This window comes from Gadus morhua, chromosome 13 (genome assembly GCF_902167405.1).
Source record: "Gadus morhua chromosome 13, gadMor3.0, whole genome shotgun sequence".
Lineage (NCBI taxonomy): Eukaryota > Metazoa > Chordata > Actinopteri > Gadiformes > Gadidae > Gadus > Gadus morhua.
Genome location: NC_044060.1, coordinates 26,943,415 through 26,961,466, shown reverse-complemented (window position 1 = coordinate 26,961,466; position 18,052 = coordinate 26,943,415). Strand labels below are relative to the sequence as shown.

Genomic DNA, 18,052 nt, shown 5'->3' with positions numbered 1-18,052 from the left:
GGGCTGGCAGATTTATGTCAACTTGCCTAACATCACTTACATTACAAAATATGACCTGTATATCTTTAGTTTCATCTACAATTAAGTTCAATGTTTTACCAGTCCTGTACTGTTGTAGAGTATTACTTAATTCAGAACATGGAATAACGTATCATCTTTAACGTTAACTTAGATGTCAACTAGCCTAGATTTCAACGGCTAACTTCCAACTCACCTCAACCTCGTAAACTTTATTTTTCTGTGATGCCTGGACGCTACCCTTGATAACTCCCCCAGGCAAAACAGCTACACTGACCACTCTGTTGGAGTGAAACAAATTCAACCCTTTCTTTACTCTTTCAGGTGTCTCACTGAAGAAAGAAGTTATTGTAAAAAGGTTCACAGGTTCAGCCATTGTTGTTTGTTTTGATGTTCGACGGAACAGTTGTACCCAGAAGTTTTATTTTAAAAGGATGTTACGTCACGACTTAACAGCCGAATTGTCGTATATCAGATTAAATGGTTTGATGCAGATATGTAGGGTAAATGTGAGTATCAGGTTAATTGGTTTGATCCAGATATGTAGGGTCAATGTGGGTATCAGGTTAAATGGTTTGATCCAGATATGTAGGGTTAGTGTGGGGTGTCAGGTTAAATGGTTTGATCCAGATATGTAGGGTTAGTGTGGGGTGTCAGGTTAAATGGTTTGATCCAGATATGTAGGGTTAGTGTGGGGTGTCAGGTTAAATGGTTTGATCCAGATATGTAGTGTTATGGTGGGGGTATCATGTTAAATAGTTTGATCCAGATATATATTACTGGTCACTGCGGTGCCCGCGGGATCGGTGCACGACGGGAGTCGTGACGGCGTTCCCGGGCCGCGCTCACGGTGAATGAATGTCCAATCCAACCATTTCTTCCTCAACTCTGCTTTCTTGGTCAAGGGATCTTTCCGTGTCGCTCTCTCTGTCTCTCTCTCTCTCCTTCTCCCTCTCTTTGATTCTCTCTGGTAGTTTAATTGTTTGTATTTCTGTGACGGACAGTGCTGTTAGCCTGTCAGAGGCAAGACATTTGGATGTCATGAATATTCAGAGCCGAAATCCTGGCGTTCCTCCCCGCCCACCTCCTCCACCCTAGAACAGCGTGAAACAGGAGCACCTACTAAAAATTAATAAAAAAAACGATGCAATGACACCTTTACATTGTACAGCATACCAACAGCAGAAAAACTCAGTGGAAGAGATGGAGCACTATCTTGTTATATCAGCATAGTAAGTTACTTTCCACTGATTCACTATCAGTATTGATATCATTCGACCAATCATATTGCTGTGGAAATAACAAAATAGTCTTGAAGATTTTGAATCAGCAACATGCAGTCCTTGTCAAGACCAAGACCACAAGTTGAAGCCACTAAATATCCTGAAGTTTATAATTTAAGGGAAATATTGACCTGTTTCCTCTGTTTCCACTGATCACCATCCACTAACTGATGTCTTCTGTTTTTTTTTCGCATTTAGGATCTGCTGCGGTCCAGTGCCAACATAAAATAAAGTCTAATTTGCAGAAGAAGTTCAGGTGTGTGTTTGAGGGAATCGCTAAAGCAGGACATTCAACACCTCTGAATGAGTTCTACACAGAGATCTTCATCACAAAGAGAGGCAGTGGAGAGGTCAACCAGGAGCATGAGGTCAGACTGATTGAAACAGCTTCTAGTAAACCAGCCATAGAGGAAACACCCATCAGATGTGAGGACATCTTTAACCAGTTACCTGGACAAGATAAACCAATGATAAAACCAAGGACAATTATGACAACTGGAGTGGCCGGCATTGGTAAAACCGTCTTAACACATAAGTTCACTCTGGATTGGGCTGAAGACAAGGCCAATCAGGACATACACTTCACATTTTACTTCACTTTCAGAGAGCTGAATTTACTAGAAGAGAAAAAGTTTAGCTTGGTGGAACTTCTTCATCACTTCTTTAATGAGACCAAAGAAGCAGGAATCTGTAAATATGACCTGTTCCAGGTTGTCTTCATCTTTGATGGTCTGGATGAGTGCCGACTTCCTCTGGACTTCCGGAGAAACCCGATCTGTACTGATGTCACAGAGGTCACCTCGGTGGATGTGCTGCTGACAAACCTCATCAGGGGCAACCTGCTTACCTCTGCTTGCATATGGATAACCACACGCCCTGCGGCAGCCAATAGGATCCCTGCTGAGTGTGTTGACGTGGTGACAGAGGTGAGAGGGTTCACCGACCCACAGAAAGAGGAGTACTTCAGGAAGAGATTCACAGAGGAGACACTGGCCAAAACAATCATCGCCCACATAAAGAAATCACGAAGCCTCCACATCATGTGTCACATCCCAGTCTTCTGTTGGATCACTGCTATAGTTCTGGACAACTTCTTCAAAACATCCCAGCTAGGAGAAGAGATGCCCAAGACCATTACTCAGATGTACAGCCACTTCCTGAGGGTTCAGTCCATGCAGGGGGACAGGAAGTATCATGGGAGAGCTGAAACAGATCAACACTGGAGTCCAGAGAGCAGGGAGATCATTGTTTCTCTGGGAAAACTGGCTTTTAACCAGCTGGAGAAAGGCCACCTGATCTTCTACGAGGCAGACCTGGCAGAGTGTGACATCGATATCGGAGCAGCCGCAGTGTACTCAGGAGTGTTCACCCAGATCTTTAAAGAGGAGGGTGGGCTGTACCAGGACAATGTGTTCTGCTTTGTCCACCTGAGCATCCAGGAGTTTCTGGCTGCCCTTTATGTCTTTATGTCATTCATCGACACTGGGGTCAATCTGCTCTCAGGACAACCACAATTCCTGTGGTCTATTTTTTCTAGAAACAAAGGAAATGTCAAACTCTATCAGAGTGCTGTGGACAAGGCCTTACAGAGGGAGGACGGACGCCTGGACTTGTTCCTCCGCTTCCTCCTGGGCCTCTCTCTGGAGACCAATCAGATTGTCCTAAAATGTCTGCTGGGAAAGACAGTAAGTAGCTCAGAGACCAGTAAGAAAATGGGCTCTTACATTAAGAAGAAGATAGGTGGAGATCTCTCTACAGAGAAAAGCATCAATCTGTTCCACTGTCTGAATGAGCTAAACGACCGTTCTCTAGTGGCGGAGATTCAACAGTACCTGACATCAGGAAGACTCTCCAAAGAATCTCTCTCTCCTGCTCAGTGGTCAACTCTGGTCTTCATCCTACTGACATCAGAAGAGGAGCTGGACGTGTTTGACCTGAAAAAATACTCTGCTTCAGAGGAGGGACTTCAGAGGCTGCTGCCAGTGTTCAAAGCCTCCAAAACATCTCTGTAGGTTCACTAATAACATGTATTACAATAGACACAACACAATATACCCAATGCTAGAATATAAACGTTATAATAATATATAAAACATCTCTGTAGGTTCGCTAATATCATTTATTATAATACAAACAACCCAATATACCTCATAGTAGAATATTCAAATTATAATAACATGCTTTTTTTGTATCGCAATACACACATTTCTTTGTAACCAGGTTGAAAAGTCAAATTCAAAAGGTCTATTTATTTTGAAATAATAAATAAGGAAAGCCCATAATTAACAAACAAAAAAAATAGTTAAATACATCTTTATTCAAATATCTAGCTAGGAGTATGAATACGTTTTTATTGATAAGGATAAATTAAATACAAATATACATTCATTATTAATTAATTATTTGGACCTTGTTCAGTACGTTTGCTTACATGGACGCGTTGGGGCAATTGCACCGTCGCTAGCTTAGCCACTTCTTAGAGTTTAACACGGTTTTAAACTCAAAAAATCACGTGACGTCTTAAACACCATTGCTGTGTAACATGTACTTGTGGTTTAACCTGCCGCTGCATTTTACCTTGATCTCCATTGCTGTGTCTTCAGAGAAATTCCCATCAGACACTAGAGGGCGTATTTTGTGGGTGTTAGTCTAATTTCGAAACTGACGTGGTTTTAGAGGAGACTAAACCAGTTTGCAGGATGAAACAAGGCTCAACATAACCAACACACACACAGAATTAGTTTTATGAATTATTATTAATAGGTATGATACATTTACACTTATTACACCAGATAGGCCTTCAGCCTTCAGGTCTTGGTCGCGCTGCTCAGCAAGAGCTTTACGCGCTTCTACTTTCAAGCGCTTCCATAGGTTTTCTTAAATGTGCCGGGCTGCTCGGTCGTCTGCTTGGAAATCTACAGTTGAATGTGTATGACAGATTATCCCAAACAGCCTTTCTTCAGAGTGTGGTGGGGGTGTCTTTCCTTGGATTTTCCACCGTGTCCACAACACCTCGAATGCAGTGCAGCAAATACAATTTTTGCTCCTCGTTGTAGTTCTCTATCCGCGACATCTTCATCGATATGATCCTAACTCTCCTTCTCCGAGAATTTATAGGCGTGACATTACCCTAATTACTCGCATAGGCCTATTAGTTTGTCTTCAATTAATTAAGTAATCACGTTTGCATACACACACCAAGAGAAAATAATGACAAGTAATTGATTGACGTAGGTGAGGGCAGATTCCAGGCTCAGATACACAAAAAGTAGCCTAGACTATTTCATAATATATGTAAAGATTATTAGCATTTTTTATTTATTATAGTTTGATTATATTAAAGTTCACTTTACAGTCCAATTAAGTTTTTGTTGGTAATTATAGCACAAAATACATCCACCATTAAGTATACTAGAAATCAGAGCACTTCCGGTTTCCAAGCAGTTTAAACCGAGTCAACTAGGAATCAGCTGATCCTGTACGAGTCGTTACACAGCAATCACATTCAACCTCGTGCCCAGCTGCGTGTTAAACTCCAAAACCTCTGTTTTAAGGAGTACGGTTTTAAAGCGCAGCAATGCTAACTGACAGGGCAATTGGCCCGTTGGGTTTAACCAACAGGATGCGTTGAGAAATAGACTTCAGGGTCTTCTGGGGGAAGGGTGAGAGGTCACGAGTGAGCGGGAAAAAGGAGAGAGAGGGAAGAGACTACTTTATTCTAACTAGAGATCGCCCAGCTAAATGATATTTAAACTAGGGCTGTCAAATGAACGCGTTCATTTTGATTAATTAATCACGCATAAAAAAAATTACGCAGATTTATCGCGCTTCTATAGTGCCCTTTGACCCGGTGGAGGCAGACGAGAAGACGCTGCTCGGCCCCGTGAGCAGAAAATTCAAGTTTAAACAACTCCTGAGCACACCTCTCCCAAGTGTGCTCATGCCACAGAATTGAAGTGGACTTGAGTACGGTTGGCGTGCTCACACTAGCCAAACAATCTAGACTTGAGCACGGTACAGGTGTAAAACAGACTTATGGCCTAGGGTGAGTGCGCCCTTAATCACAGTTCTTTATGTGTATTGTCTATTGTATGTTTAGGCTGAATGGCTGTGGTCTGTCAGAGAGATGCTGTGAAGCTCTGGCCTCAGTTCTCGGCTCCACCTCCTCTGGTCTGAGAGAGCTGGACCTGAGTACCAATGATCTGCAGGATTCAGGAGTGAAGCTGCTCTCTGCTGGACTGAGGAGTCCACACTGTACTATGGAAACTCTAAGGTCAGTTTGACTCAATGGTCAAACATTTACACCACTAGTACCACATCAGAGGACACCGAACAGATTTGCCTCCAGAATGTTAACAAGTCTAAATAAATATGTAAATTATGTCGTTTCGGTAGTCAAGACACATTTTCTACTGGCTACTATCTTACTACTATAATAGAAGGCCAGTCGCACCAGTTACTCGAAGTTACTCATGTGCGCATGTGCCAAGAAGCCTGCAGCACACACACACGCACGCACGCACGCACGTACACGCACACACATACAGCACGCGCAAACATATACATATACTGCTAACACGCACATACACACCGCATACACACACCACACACACGCACATGCGCACGACCATACACGGAAACGCACAGACACAAACACACACACACGCACACAGACACACACACATGCGCACACACCCCATGTCAAGACAAAGGCAGCGACAAATACACAGAAGCACACACACGCACACACTACAGCGACACTTGCCCATACACATAACGGCTCCGCCATTGACACACGCACAGGTAAGAACACACACGCACGTGCACACACACCTCTAATTAGGATTTATTTTCTTCTCTGGGTCATCATGAATAGTGCATTTCTTTACATGCTGTTGAATACACTAGTGCTGCGGTGAAATTCAACGTAACTTTGCACAAAGTTCAAACGTGTTTTTCTAGTTTTCTGATTAAAGCAGAGTGTCTTCAGGGGAACTTAAGTGGCTTGTGTTTCCCATTGGAGCGATCAAGCTTCTGCTGCAATACAGCCGCTATTTAACCCAGCACTGAACTAAACCTTGGCAGCCTGCGTGCATCACAGCGCCATTACCACTCATCTTATCAAACACAAGACCTCAATCTCACTCTATTTGTCAACCTGGTCTCACAGGAATCCGTGAAATGACTACGGACGAATAACTCGAAATCCGTGGACACATCACGGAAACACGCAGATTTCCGTGATGTGGCCACGGAATTCGCTCCAATGCAAGTGTTAATGACGCTGATGTTCCGTGGCTCACACACGGATCCCCGTTTCAACAAGCGAGTCGACCACGGGGGCTTAACTCAAAACCCGGGGTGGTCTCACTGAAACACTTAAATTGTCCTTGTTGTGTCCACGGAAGTTGCTCCAATGCAAGTAAATGACAATGATATTCCGTGGCACACACACAGATTCCCGTTTCAATCTGTGTGTGTGCTCCCGTTTCAATATGTGCGTGTGCCACATTTGACCACAGCGGGGGCTTAACTCAAAATCCGTGGTGGTCTGACGGAATCACTTCAATTGTCCGTGATGTGGCCACGGAATTTGCTCCAATGCAAGTAAATGACACTGTTATTCCGTGGCTCACACACGGATATCGGCGTGTTTCCGTGATGTGGCCACGGATTTCGAGTTAAGCGTCCGACCGTAGTCATTTCACGGATTCCTGTGAGACCATGTTGCTATTTGTGTTGCCATGACAGTAAAAGGTGTACCTTGGATTCAGTTTGTTAATGATGGTATAAGGTGTTTATTTTGTTGTATTCCTATTCTATTCATAATCGTGTACTCAGACATAAAGGTGGACTTTAGAGTAAAGTTAAATAATATTTTATGGACATTTTATGGAGTTTGCTGAATCTTTAGTTATCTGAATTCTAAATTATTCATATTTTGAAGATCTACTGTATTGACATTTAGCTAATAAAACATTTCTAATAGCAAATTTCAAATGCAAAATGAATCAAAGTTCCTAACGTGTTCTATTTTTTGTGTGTGCAGCCTCAATGGCTGTCATCTGTCAGGAGAATGCTGTGAAGCTCTGGCCTCAGTTCTCAGCTCCAACTCCTCTAGTCTGAGAGAACTGGACCTGAGTACCAATGATCTGAAGGATTCAGGAGTGAAGCTGCTCTCTGCTGGTCTGGGGAGTCCACACTGTACACTGGAAACTCTCAGGTCAGTTTCACTCAATGGTCAAACAGTTCCACCACAATTTCCACATCAGAGGACCAGTATTGAGCTGCTGTGCCCCAGTATTGATCTGCTGCGCCCCAGTAGGACCTTTTCTATATGTTGAAGATCTACTGTATTAACATTTAGTTAAACTAATAACACATGTCTAATATCAAATTTCAAATACAATATTAATCACAGTTTCTAACTTGTTCTGTTTATTGTGTGCGAAGTTTGAAAGGCTGTCAGCTGTCAGAGAGATGCTGTGAAGCTCTGGCCTCAGTTCTCAGCTCCAACTCCTCTAGTCTGAGAGAGCTGGACCTGAGTACCAATGATCTGCAGGATTCAGGAGTGAAGCTGCTCTCTGCTGGACTGGGGAGTCCACACTGCACACTGGAAACTCTCAGGTCAGTTTTACTCAATGGTCAAACAGTTACGCCACAATTTCCACATCAGAGGACCAGTATTGATCTGCTGTGCCCAAGTAAAATCTCACGTTCGAGTTTTAACAAGGTCCATATTTGGCAGTGGATTAATTTAGAATAATATTAACGGTAAAATAATGGATTATTTTCAAATCCACAACGTCAAAGCAACGCAGTTTAACCCAAAATACAAACTGAGGCGCGCACCTTGCGGTCCGGGTCCTTAGACTGCGGCGTGCACATTACTGTTGTGCACGGCAGTGTGCATGTCGTAGCCGGTGCACCGCGGTGCACACGCAGTAATCTATTGATCCTGGTTCATTAAATAGTCTGATGGATAAATGCTGTTTGTGAAAACGATTGTTGCTGCGTATTCTTTTTTTTCACATTTCCCACCTGTGCAGTATGGTGTTAAATGTTCTGTAATTAGATTAAACATTGCCCTGATGTACACACAGCGTTGTTTAGGTTTTTTTAGTCAGAGAAGCTACGTAGGCAGTGTATACCGTTATCAATCCCCGTTTTGAGTCACTGGATCCACCCCCCCTCTGCGCTCCGGGACCTCCCTCTTTACAAATTAACGTTATCTCTGATAGGGGGTCTGTTTCTGTTTTTACCACCAGCGCCGCGACATCGCTTTCCTCACCAACCAACTCTTCCTCCTCCTCCTCCTCCTCCTCCTCCTCCTCCTCCTCCTCCTCCTCCTCCTCCTCAATCAAATACCTAATAACAAAAACCGGCTGCTGATTGGATAAAATACTCCAATTAGGATTTATTTTCTTCTCTTAGTAGTCCAGAATAGTGCATTTCTTTACATGCTCTTGAATAGCTCTAGTGCTGCGGTGACATTTAAATGAAACTTTGCACAACGCACAAACCAGTGTTTTAGTTTTCTGATTAAAGCAGAGTGTCTTCAGGGGAACTTTAGTGGGTCGTGTTTCCCAATAGAGCGATCAAGCCGGCGCTGCAATACAGCCGCGCTTTAATTCAGTACTGAACTAAACCTTGGCAGTTTGCGTGCATCGCAGCGCCATTACCACTCATCTTATCAAACACAAGACCTCAATCTCACTCTATTTGTGTTGCCATGACAGTTAAAGGTGTACCTTGGATTCAGTTTGTAAGGTGTTTGTTTTATTATATTCCTATTCTATTCATAATCATGTAGTCAGACAGTAAGGTGGACTTTAGAGTAAATTTAAATATTTTTTTCTTCTTTGAACTGAGTATTTTTATGGACATTTTCTGGAGTTTGCTGAATCTTCAGTTACCTGAAATCTAAATTAGACATATTTTAAAGATCTAGTGTATTGACATTTAGGTTAACTAATAAAACATTTCAAATGCAAAATGAATCACAGTTCCTAACGTATTATATTTATTGTGTGTGCAGCCTCAATGGCTGTGGTCTGTCAGAGAGATGCTGTGAAGCTCTGGCCTCAGTTCTCAGCTCCAACTCCTCTAGTCTGAGAGAGCTGGACCTGAGTACCAATGATCTGCAGGATTCAGGAGTGAAGCTGCTCTCTGCTGGACTGGGGAGTCCACACTGTACACTGGAAACTCTCAGGTCAGTTTCACTCAATGGTCAAACAGTTCCACCACAATTTCTACATCAGAGGACCAGTATTGATCTGCTGTGCCCCAGTATTGATCTGCTGTGCCCCAGTAAATTCTCACGTTCGAGTTTTAACAAGGTCCATATTTGACAGTTGATCAATTTAGATTGATATTAACGGTAAAGTAATGGGATTATTTTCTAATCCACAACATCACAGAAACGCAGTTTAACCCAAAATACAAGCTATGGCGCGCACCTTGCGGTCCGTGCACCGCGGCGTGCACATTACTGTCCGTGCACGGCAGTGTGCATGTCTTAGCCGGTGCACCGCGGCGCGCACCCAGCAATCCTTTGATCCTCGTAATTTAATACTCTGATGGATAATTGCTGCTTGTGCTTTTGTTTTACCGTTACCAACCCCCGTTTTGAGTTCTTGGATCCACCCCCCCTCTGCGCTCCGGGACCTCCCACTTTACAAATTAACGTTATCTCTCATAGGGGGCCTGTTTCTGTTTTTACCACCAGCGCCGCAACATCGCTTTCCTCACCAACCAACTCTTCATCCGCCTCCTCCTCCTCCTCAATCAAATACCTACTAACAATAACCGGCTGCTGATTGGATAAAATACTCCATTTAGGATTTATTTTCTTCTCTTGGTCGTCCACAATAGTGCATTTCTTTACATGCTCTTGAATAGCTCTAGTGCTGCGGTGACATTTAAATTAAACTTTGCACAAAGTACAAACCAGTGTTTTAGTTTTCTGATTAAAGCAGAGTGTCTTCAGGGGCCGGCGCTGCAATACAGCCGCGCTTGAACTCAGTACTGAACTAAACCTTGGCAGTCTGCGTGCATCGCAGCGCCATTACCGCTCATTTTATCAAAGACAAGACCTCAATCTCACTCTATTTGTGTTGCCATGACAGTAAAAGGTGTACCTTGGATTCAGTTTTTTAATGATGATTTAAGGTGTTTGTTTTACTATATTCCTATTCTATTCATAATCTGGAAGCTGGAAATTAAGGTTCTTTCGTAAAGTAGAATAATAGATTATTCTTAGAACTGGGTCTTTCAGGGGGACCCGTTCTATATTTTGAAGATCTACTGTATTAACATTTAGCTAAACTAATAACACATGTCTGATATCAAATTTCAAATACAACATTAATCACAGTTTCCAACGTGTTCTGTTTATTGTGTGTGAAGTTTGAAAGGCTGTCATCTGTCAGAGAGATGCTGTGAAGCTCTGGCCTCAGTTCTCAGCTCCAACTCCTCTAATCTGAGAGAGCTGGACGTGAGTACCAATGATCTGCAGGATTCAGGAGTGAAGAAGCTGCTCTCTGCTGGACTGGGGAGTCCACACTGTACACTGGAAACTCTCAGGTCAGTTTCACTCAATGGTCAAACACTTCCACCACAAGTTCCAAACCAGAGGACATTGAACAGATTTACCTCTAGAAAAGTAATAATTCTCACTGTGTGTCAGTGACGGACTGGGATTAAAAAACGGCCCTGGCATTTTCACCCACCAGCGGCCCACACAGGGACGCGCACGCACGCGCGTGCCCGCAACACACAGATATAACTTCACATGCACGGAAATAACCCGCACTTTTGTGGCCCCATTGGTGATGAACTATCTAACTTTAATATGCATAAAGACTGACTGTCCTCACTGTTCCTCACTGTCCTCCTGTTTTACTCCCTACCCCTGGTCTGTTTTTTCAGTGTCTTGAACATTAGTGCTAGCGCTGGTGCTACTAGCTGAAGCTGCGGATTTTTCACTGTCAGCCAACAGTAATTTCCTGGATTTCGCTCTCTTTTTCTCCGCTCCTCCCTTCTGTCGCTTAATTCCTCGATTCATAGTTCATACTCATAGTAACCTCAGCAGACTCTGGTATCTTCCAACTTTCAACTTCCAACAACCCCCTAGGCAGACGCGGTCCGATTCGGTTTTGAAATTCCCAGAAGTCATAGAACTTTTGTAAACCAATAATACAATTAAAAATACAGGCAGATTTGTTGTATTTAAATTTCAAACAATGCACTTTTTAAACATCTGATTAGATAAGGCTACAAAATAATGTAGACCGATGTAAATATTAAGGGCAACCATGACTGTAGTATATAGACAGATCAGATCTGGTATAAAAACTGATTAGTTTCCTATTATATAGCATGAATAGGGGTTTAGAGACAAATGGCTTATTTGAATCTTTTAACACTATAGATGCTTGATAGTGTGCCGAGAGATAATATGGGGCCACGTTGCGACGAATCGGCCGCACGAACCTGACAAGCATGCCGCCCCGTGATTGGCCGGCCCAACCGGCCCACGAGAGGCCGCGGCTCCTCTGGCATCTGCCCGAATGCCAGACCGTCCAGTCCGTCACTGGTGTGTGTGTGTGTGTGTGTGGTTGTGTGTGTGTGTGTGTGTGTGTGTGTGTGTGTGTGTGTGTGTGTGTGTGTGTGTGTGTGCAGGTTGTCTGGCTGCCTGGTCACACAGGAAGGCTGTGCTTCTCTGGCCTCAGCTCTGAGCTCCAACCCCTCTCATCTGAGAGAGCTGGACCTGAGCTACAATCACCCAGGAGAATCTGGAGCTGCGCTGCTCTCTGCTGGACTGGAGGATCCACGCTGGAGACTGGACACTCTCAGGTATGGAGAGGACATCACCACTCAGGGACAAAGTCTCCTACAAGGATTCATGCCGCTGCTAGATGAAGTGGTTTAAAAAGGCAGCAGTCAGTCATGTTCTGTAGAACGTTATGAGACGGCAGATGATGAAGGTGAATGTTTCAACATGCTGCTTTCACTTTGATTCCTCCCCAGTGTGGAGCACGGTGGAGTGTGGAGGCTGAAACCAGCTCTAAAGAAGTGTAAGTGTCTGTTTGAGTCATCAAATCACACACTCACTATTGAGATGGAAAGTCCACCCACACAGCAGGAAGTGAGGTCACATCCTACTGTGAATGAAGATGATGGCTGACATCATGTATCTTACGTATATTAATACTGTCCACCATCACAGTTAAATCTGCTTGTATAAAACCGGGAGGGAGGACTAGGGGTGAGGGGGGGGGAGGGGGGGTGAAGGGGCTGAGGGGGAGGACTAGGGGTGAGGGGGAGGGATGGGGTGGGGGGGGGACCGGGCTGAGGGGGAGGAGTGTGGGGGTGGGGGGGTGAAGGGGCTTAGGGGGAGGACTAGGGTTGAAGGTGGGGGGGTACGGGGGGGGTGAAGGGGCTGAGGGGGAGGACTAGGGGTGAGGGGGTGGGGGGTGGGGTGGGGTGGGGGGTGAAGGGGCTGAGGGGGAGGACTAGGGGTGAGGGGGTGGGGTGGGGGGGGGTGAAGGGGCTGAGGGGGAGGACTAGGGGTGAGGGGGTGGGGTGGGGTGGGGGGGGACCGGGCTGAGGGGGGAGGAGTGTGGGGGTGGGGGGGTGAAGGGGCTGAGGGGGAGGGGGGGTGACCGGCTGAGGGGGGCTGAGGGTGAGGACTAGGGGTGAGGGGGAGGGGGAGGGGGGCTTACCGGGCTGAGGGGAGGGGAAGGGGGGGTGACGGAGCTGAGGGGGGGATGAGAGGGAGGGGGATGAGGGGGGTTGGTGAGGGGGAGGGGGCTGAGGAGGGGGGGGGGGCTGATGGGGAGGGGACTGAAGAAGAAGAGAGAGCGATCACAAAAAGAAAGAGAATAAAAAGAAGAAGAGCAGCCTGGATCCAAGGAGAGATGTTTGTTGTTGATGTATTCATAATATTGTTGTTGATGTTTTCATAACGTCATTGTTGAGGTGTGTGTATCTATGTATGTGTATGTGTACATATGTATATGAATGTATGTGTTCATATCTATGTATATGTACACAGAGCGCAGGAGAACAGTACTAGTGATGATGATGATGATGATGAGGATGAAGAGCGGTCCAGCAGCTCATCATGTCTGCTTCTCCCTCAGATGCCTGTGACCTCACACTGGACCCCAACACGGCCCACAGACGACTCTCTCTGTCTGAGGACAACAGGAAGGTGACGTGGGTTGGAGAGGTCCAGTCTTATCCGGATCACCCAGACAGATTTGACTCCCTGCCCCAGGTGTTGGGTAGAGAGGCTCTGACTGGCCGCTGTTACTGGGATGTACAGTGGGAAGGAGATGTTGTTATAGGAGTGACATACAGAGGAATCACAAGGAGAGGAATTGGTGCTGACAGCCTGCTTGGATGGAACAACAAGTCCTGGAGTCTTTATAGTTATGATGATGGTTACTCTGCCTGGTACAACGGTAGAGAGACAGCCCTCCGTCTCCGCCCCGCTGGCTCCACCAGAGTAGGAGTGTATCTGGACCGGCCTGCTGGCTCTCTGTCCTTCTACAGAGTGTCCCCAGGTGGAGGAGGGTCCTCAGACACACTGACACACCTCCACACCTTCTGGTCCTCCTTCACCCAGGAGGACCTCCTCCTGGGGGTGGAGGTAGGGCGGGGGAGGTCAGCGACTCTATTTCGGTTGTAGAAAAAAAAAACGGCCGCGCGGGCCTCAGACTCAGTGTGTGTGCCGGTGCGTGTGCCGCCCCGGCACACGCACCGGCACACACACAAACACACGCATACACATACACACACACACACACACACTCACACACACACGTACACGTTCACACACACATAAAAAAAACACATACGCACACACACTTAGGGCCCTATCTTGCATCCGGCGGAAGTGACTTAGTCACTGGCGCATGTGTCGTTGCTAGTTTACAACTGGCGCAGAGCGTTCTTTTCCCACCACCGCCACTCGCCGGTAAATTAGGGATTGATCATGCGCCCCAAGGGGCGGTTCGGCGGAAGGAGGAGGCGTGTTCGGGCGCAAACGGTATTCTGCCGTTTCTGAATACCATTGAGCTACTGACCGGGAAATACCTGGTTTAAAGTCAGTGGCGCGTTGTTCAGAGGCTATTTTAAGGGCGCATGCATACATGCGCATGCGATGCATACGGATTGCTTGGGCACCTCGCGCATACACTTTGCTTCTCCCATCTACCTAGCCGCACATTCTTGGTAAATTATTTGGGAAAGAACAGCTGATGCAGCGGTAATAAGTTGCACTTTTAAATCAATGCATCTGCAAACACCGTACAGCAAACACATATTTTCTTGACACAGACATCGTGTAGGTCCTACATGCCCATAACTTTTAGGATTGATGAGTATTTGATCGTGAAAAACATTGTTTTACCGCGAGTGAGTGTTAAAAAGAATGAATGAATGCGGGCGCGCGTGTGTGCTCTGTTTAAACACACGCAAACTAAACACGTAACGTATAATACAATCAATGGCAATGTCTATTACCGCGGGGACACATGCATATTAGGATAGCATACAATACTGATAAGAAACAATGTTTATAATGTATTGCGTATATCATTAAATAGAACCACAGTTACCGCATATCATATGTTATATCATATGCGTTTTCTTTGCCGAAATTTATTTGAGGACTCAGTATTTCTGAAGTTGTGGAAGAAAACCCCTTATTCCATGTGTGAATTAAGCCATATTATTTGGCAATTAACTGAGCCATTTGCAGTTTGAAATTCATGTGCATCTGTCTCATCGGAGACTGCATGCAGACGCGCTGTCAAAATATCAACTCGTCCGATTCAAATGCGCTCATGGCTCTTAAAGGGGATCGGAGCTGGCACTCTCATTGGTTTGTTGGACATTACGCCCAAACCACACCTACGGGTAACTAGGCTGCTTCAGACCAACCCTTTTGACACTTGCGCCGCGACGCAAGTGTCATTTATCCGCCTGTAAAATAGCGATAGCGCCGTAGAACCGCCCACAAAGCTACTTGCACTTTGCGCTTCCCACTTGCGTTTCAGACCGTTAAAATAGGGCCCATAGTCTCTCTCTCTCTCTCTCTCTCTCTCTCTCTCTCTCTCTCTCTCTCTCTCTCTCTCTCTCTCTCTCTCTCTCTCTCTTCTTTAATGTATAACATGATAAACAATGAAAAGACTTGTTAGATCTCCCATAGTTAGATAAGCACATTCATTATTGTAATTGTATATTAAATACCTATTGATGGTATTCTTTGAATATTTTCGGACGTCACCAGTTTGGTCATCAGGACTCTGATATAATTTTTGTCATAATCCTGATTTACAACCTGATTTAAAGCAGATTTTGTATTTTATTCTTAATAACCAAGAGGTCTGTGGGATAATGTTGCATGTTGTAAATTACTTTAAACTGAATCTTGTTCAGTTGAAGAAATGTGTTAGACAGAGTTCAAATGTACGACAGCGGTAGAATTCATTAAGGCACAAAACGTTAAAATTCGGCCGCTTTTGTTGAAAACCAAGCGGCCGAAGAACATGTTCAGCTATTTAAGATACGTGCACACCTGTTGATGAAAGTCTGCTGCTTCTATTGTTTTAGTGCTGGTGTTTATTGTGTACATGTACGGGACTATTTTTCTGTCTTATTTGTTAATGAAGCATAATTGCAATAAAAAACTCAGTGGATCCAACTGAATGTTCTCGTGTGTTCAGCCGATGATTATCGTATTGGTCCAAATATAAGACGTCATTTTTTCCCCTCGAAATAGGTCCGAAAAAGTCGGTTTGTCTTATATTCGGGGTCTAGTATTCAGAGGGACGCTCTGAGGAGGAACGCAGTTTCTCTTCTTCGCCTCTCCATTCAAATGTCAATACACATTCGCGGCCGAATGTGGCTCCAGGAATTGGTTCCGGGAAGAAGTAGTCCAGCGTCCTTAACAACCAGATCGTTACCGGTGTTTAAAGACAGGCATTTAGAGACAAGTGGCTCAAAAGTGGGTCAGGTCAATCAACAACAGCTGAGGAGCTATGATGCCAATTTTTAAATAATGGTCGTCAATAAGGCAGAGTCAAGTAACAACTGCCAAGCTGCCAAGAAGTTTGGGGTCACGGAGAGTAACGTAAGAAGATGGCGAGCACCAAAACAACGTCTCAAAGATGCCAACAGTCAGCGCAAATCTACCGTGGACCTCAAAGTGGTCGTTTCAGTGAGGTTGACCGGAGAGTTTTTGACTACGTCAGAAAAAACGCGCTTTGGGAGGAACCGCTGGAAGCGGAGCAGCTGGGGAGCGATGACAGCGAGAGTGAACACAGCGGGGCAGAGGACGCGTGTGAGGGATAGAGAGACGTCACATCGGAGGAGAAATTTGGCGAATTAAGTTTAGTTAAATATGTGGCCTGTATTTTCTCTGTTATTTAAAAATATTCACAATGTTGCTTGATATTCATTTTGAATCATACTGTACATATTTTGCCTTGAAAGTGCCGTGGCCTTTACTGGCATTATTATTATTGCCATATATTTTATTTGTTTTATTAATAAATAAAACAAAAAAGGACACACAACAAACCAAACCACTGTGTTTTTAATATTGTTATTAAGAAAAGTTCTTTGTTCTGCAAATGTGGTCTGCAAATCTTTTTTTCTAAATGTTTGTGTTGAAAAACGGGGGTCGTCTTATAATTAGGGTCGTCTTATATTCAGACCAATACGGTACTCTTTTTATTACTAAATAATGCTTCCATAAGTGCCTTAAGAATAATTATATATTAATCAGAAATTATTAATAGAACAGCAAATGTTTTTCCGATATTATTCTTGGACCTCCTCCCTGGGTTTTGGTTGTTGGGGGGGGGGGATGGGGGCTCAGTCTCTCTGTGTCGGTTGTAAAAAGAAACCACAGACAGAGGGCTGGATACACACTCTCTGTCTCTCTTTCTCTCTCCCTATCTCTCTTTCTCCCTCTCTCCCTCTCTCTCTCTCTCTCTCTCTCTCTCTCTCTCTCTCTCTCTCTCTCTCTCTCTCTCTCTCTCTCTCTCTCTCTCTCCCAGTCTCTATTATTTTGCAATTGAGTGCCACCCCTCCTCGTCCCAGCCGCCCCCGAACGGTGCTCCAACGGCCCCCTACGACGGATCAGGTGGGGGCCCTGAAGGAGGTGGGCCCCGACCACACCCCCAGGGCTCCTGCTGACTCTGGGGTCTGGCAGACGAGGGCCTTCGCTAAGGATTCTGGGGGTTCTACTGTTCTAGGGGGTGGGACCGTTTCGGGGCCCTCCTGGGTCATTAGTGGTTGGTAAACTAATCAGGGTTCATGGGTTGGGGTTTATCGATGTCGGGGTGTGTTGGTGACTCTTGTGTTCATGTTGTGTTCATTGCACCATTACTGAAAGTGTTAGTGTGGTTGAATGGTGGCGTGTGTTCTAGTGTGTACCGTGCTGGTGTTATTAAAGGCAGCTCCGTTGTCCAGCGGTGTATGGGGCGTGGAGCTGCGGCCGACTGCTAAACCTGGGCTCCCGTCTCGTCCTTCACCTGCTGCTCGCCACAATATGATTGTTGAAGTTAAACGGATTGAATTATGCTACATGATTGTCTGGTGGGCTCATGTTTAAAAGGATTATGGTGGGATGTTATTATTTAAATAAGAAGTAAATATTATATATTTATAATTAGAACTAAGTTTAAGTAAAAAACCTGAATAACATTAAGAATGATAAATAGTGTGAGAAT

At 44.9% G+C, this 18,052-nt stretch overlaps 1 protein-coding gene across 1 annotated transcript in view; it reads left to right on the top strand.

Annotated features, from left to right (window-relative positions):
• Positions 1-14,119, top strand: part of LOC115556984 (NACHT, LRR and PYD domains-containing protein 3-like) — a 28,822-nt gene extending 14,703 nt beyond the window's left edge. The window contains exons 5-10 of the mRNA XM_030374467.1: positions 1,500-3,309; positions 7,755-7,928; positions 9,340-9,513; positions 11,985-12,158; positions 12,333-12,379; positions 13,448-14,119. Of these exons, the coding sequence (XP_030230327.1) occupies positions 1,500-3,309; positions 7,755-7,928; positions 9,340-9,513; positions 11,985-12,158; positions 12,333-12,379; positions 13,448-13,998 (2,930 nt within the window). The 3' untranslated portion in view covers positions 13,999-14,119. The remainder of the gene's footprint in view (positions 1-1,499; positions 3,310-7,754; positions 7,929-9,339; positions 9,514-11,984; positions 12,159-12,332; positions 12,380-13,447) is intronic.
• Positions 14,120-18,052: the final 3,933 nt, after the last annotated feature.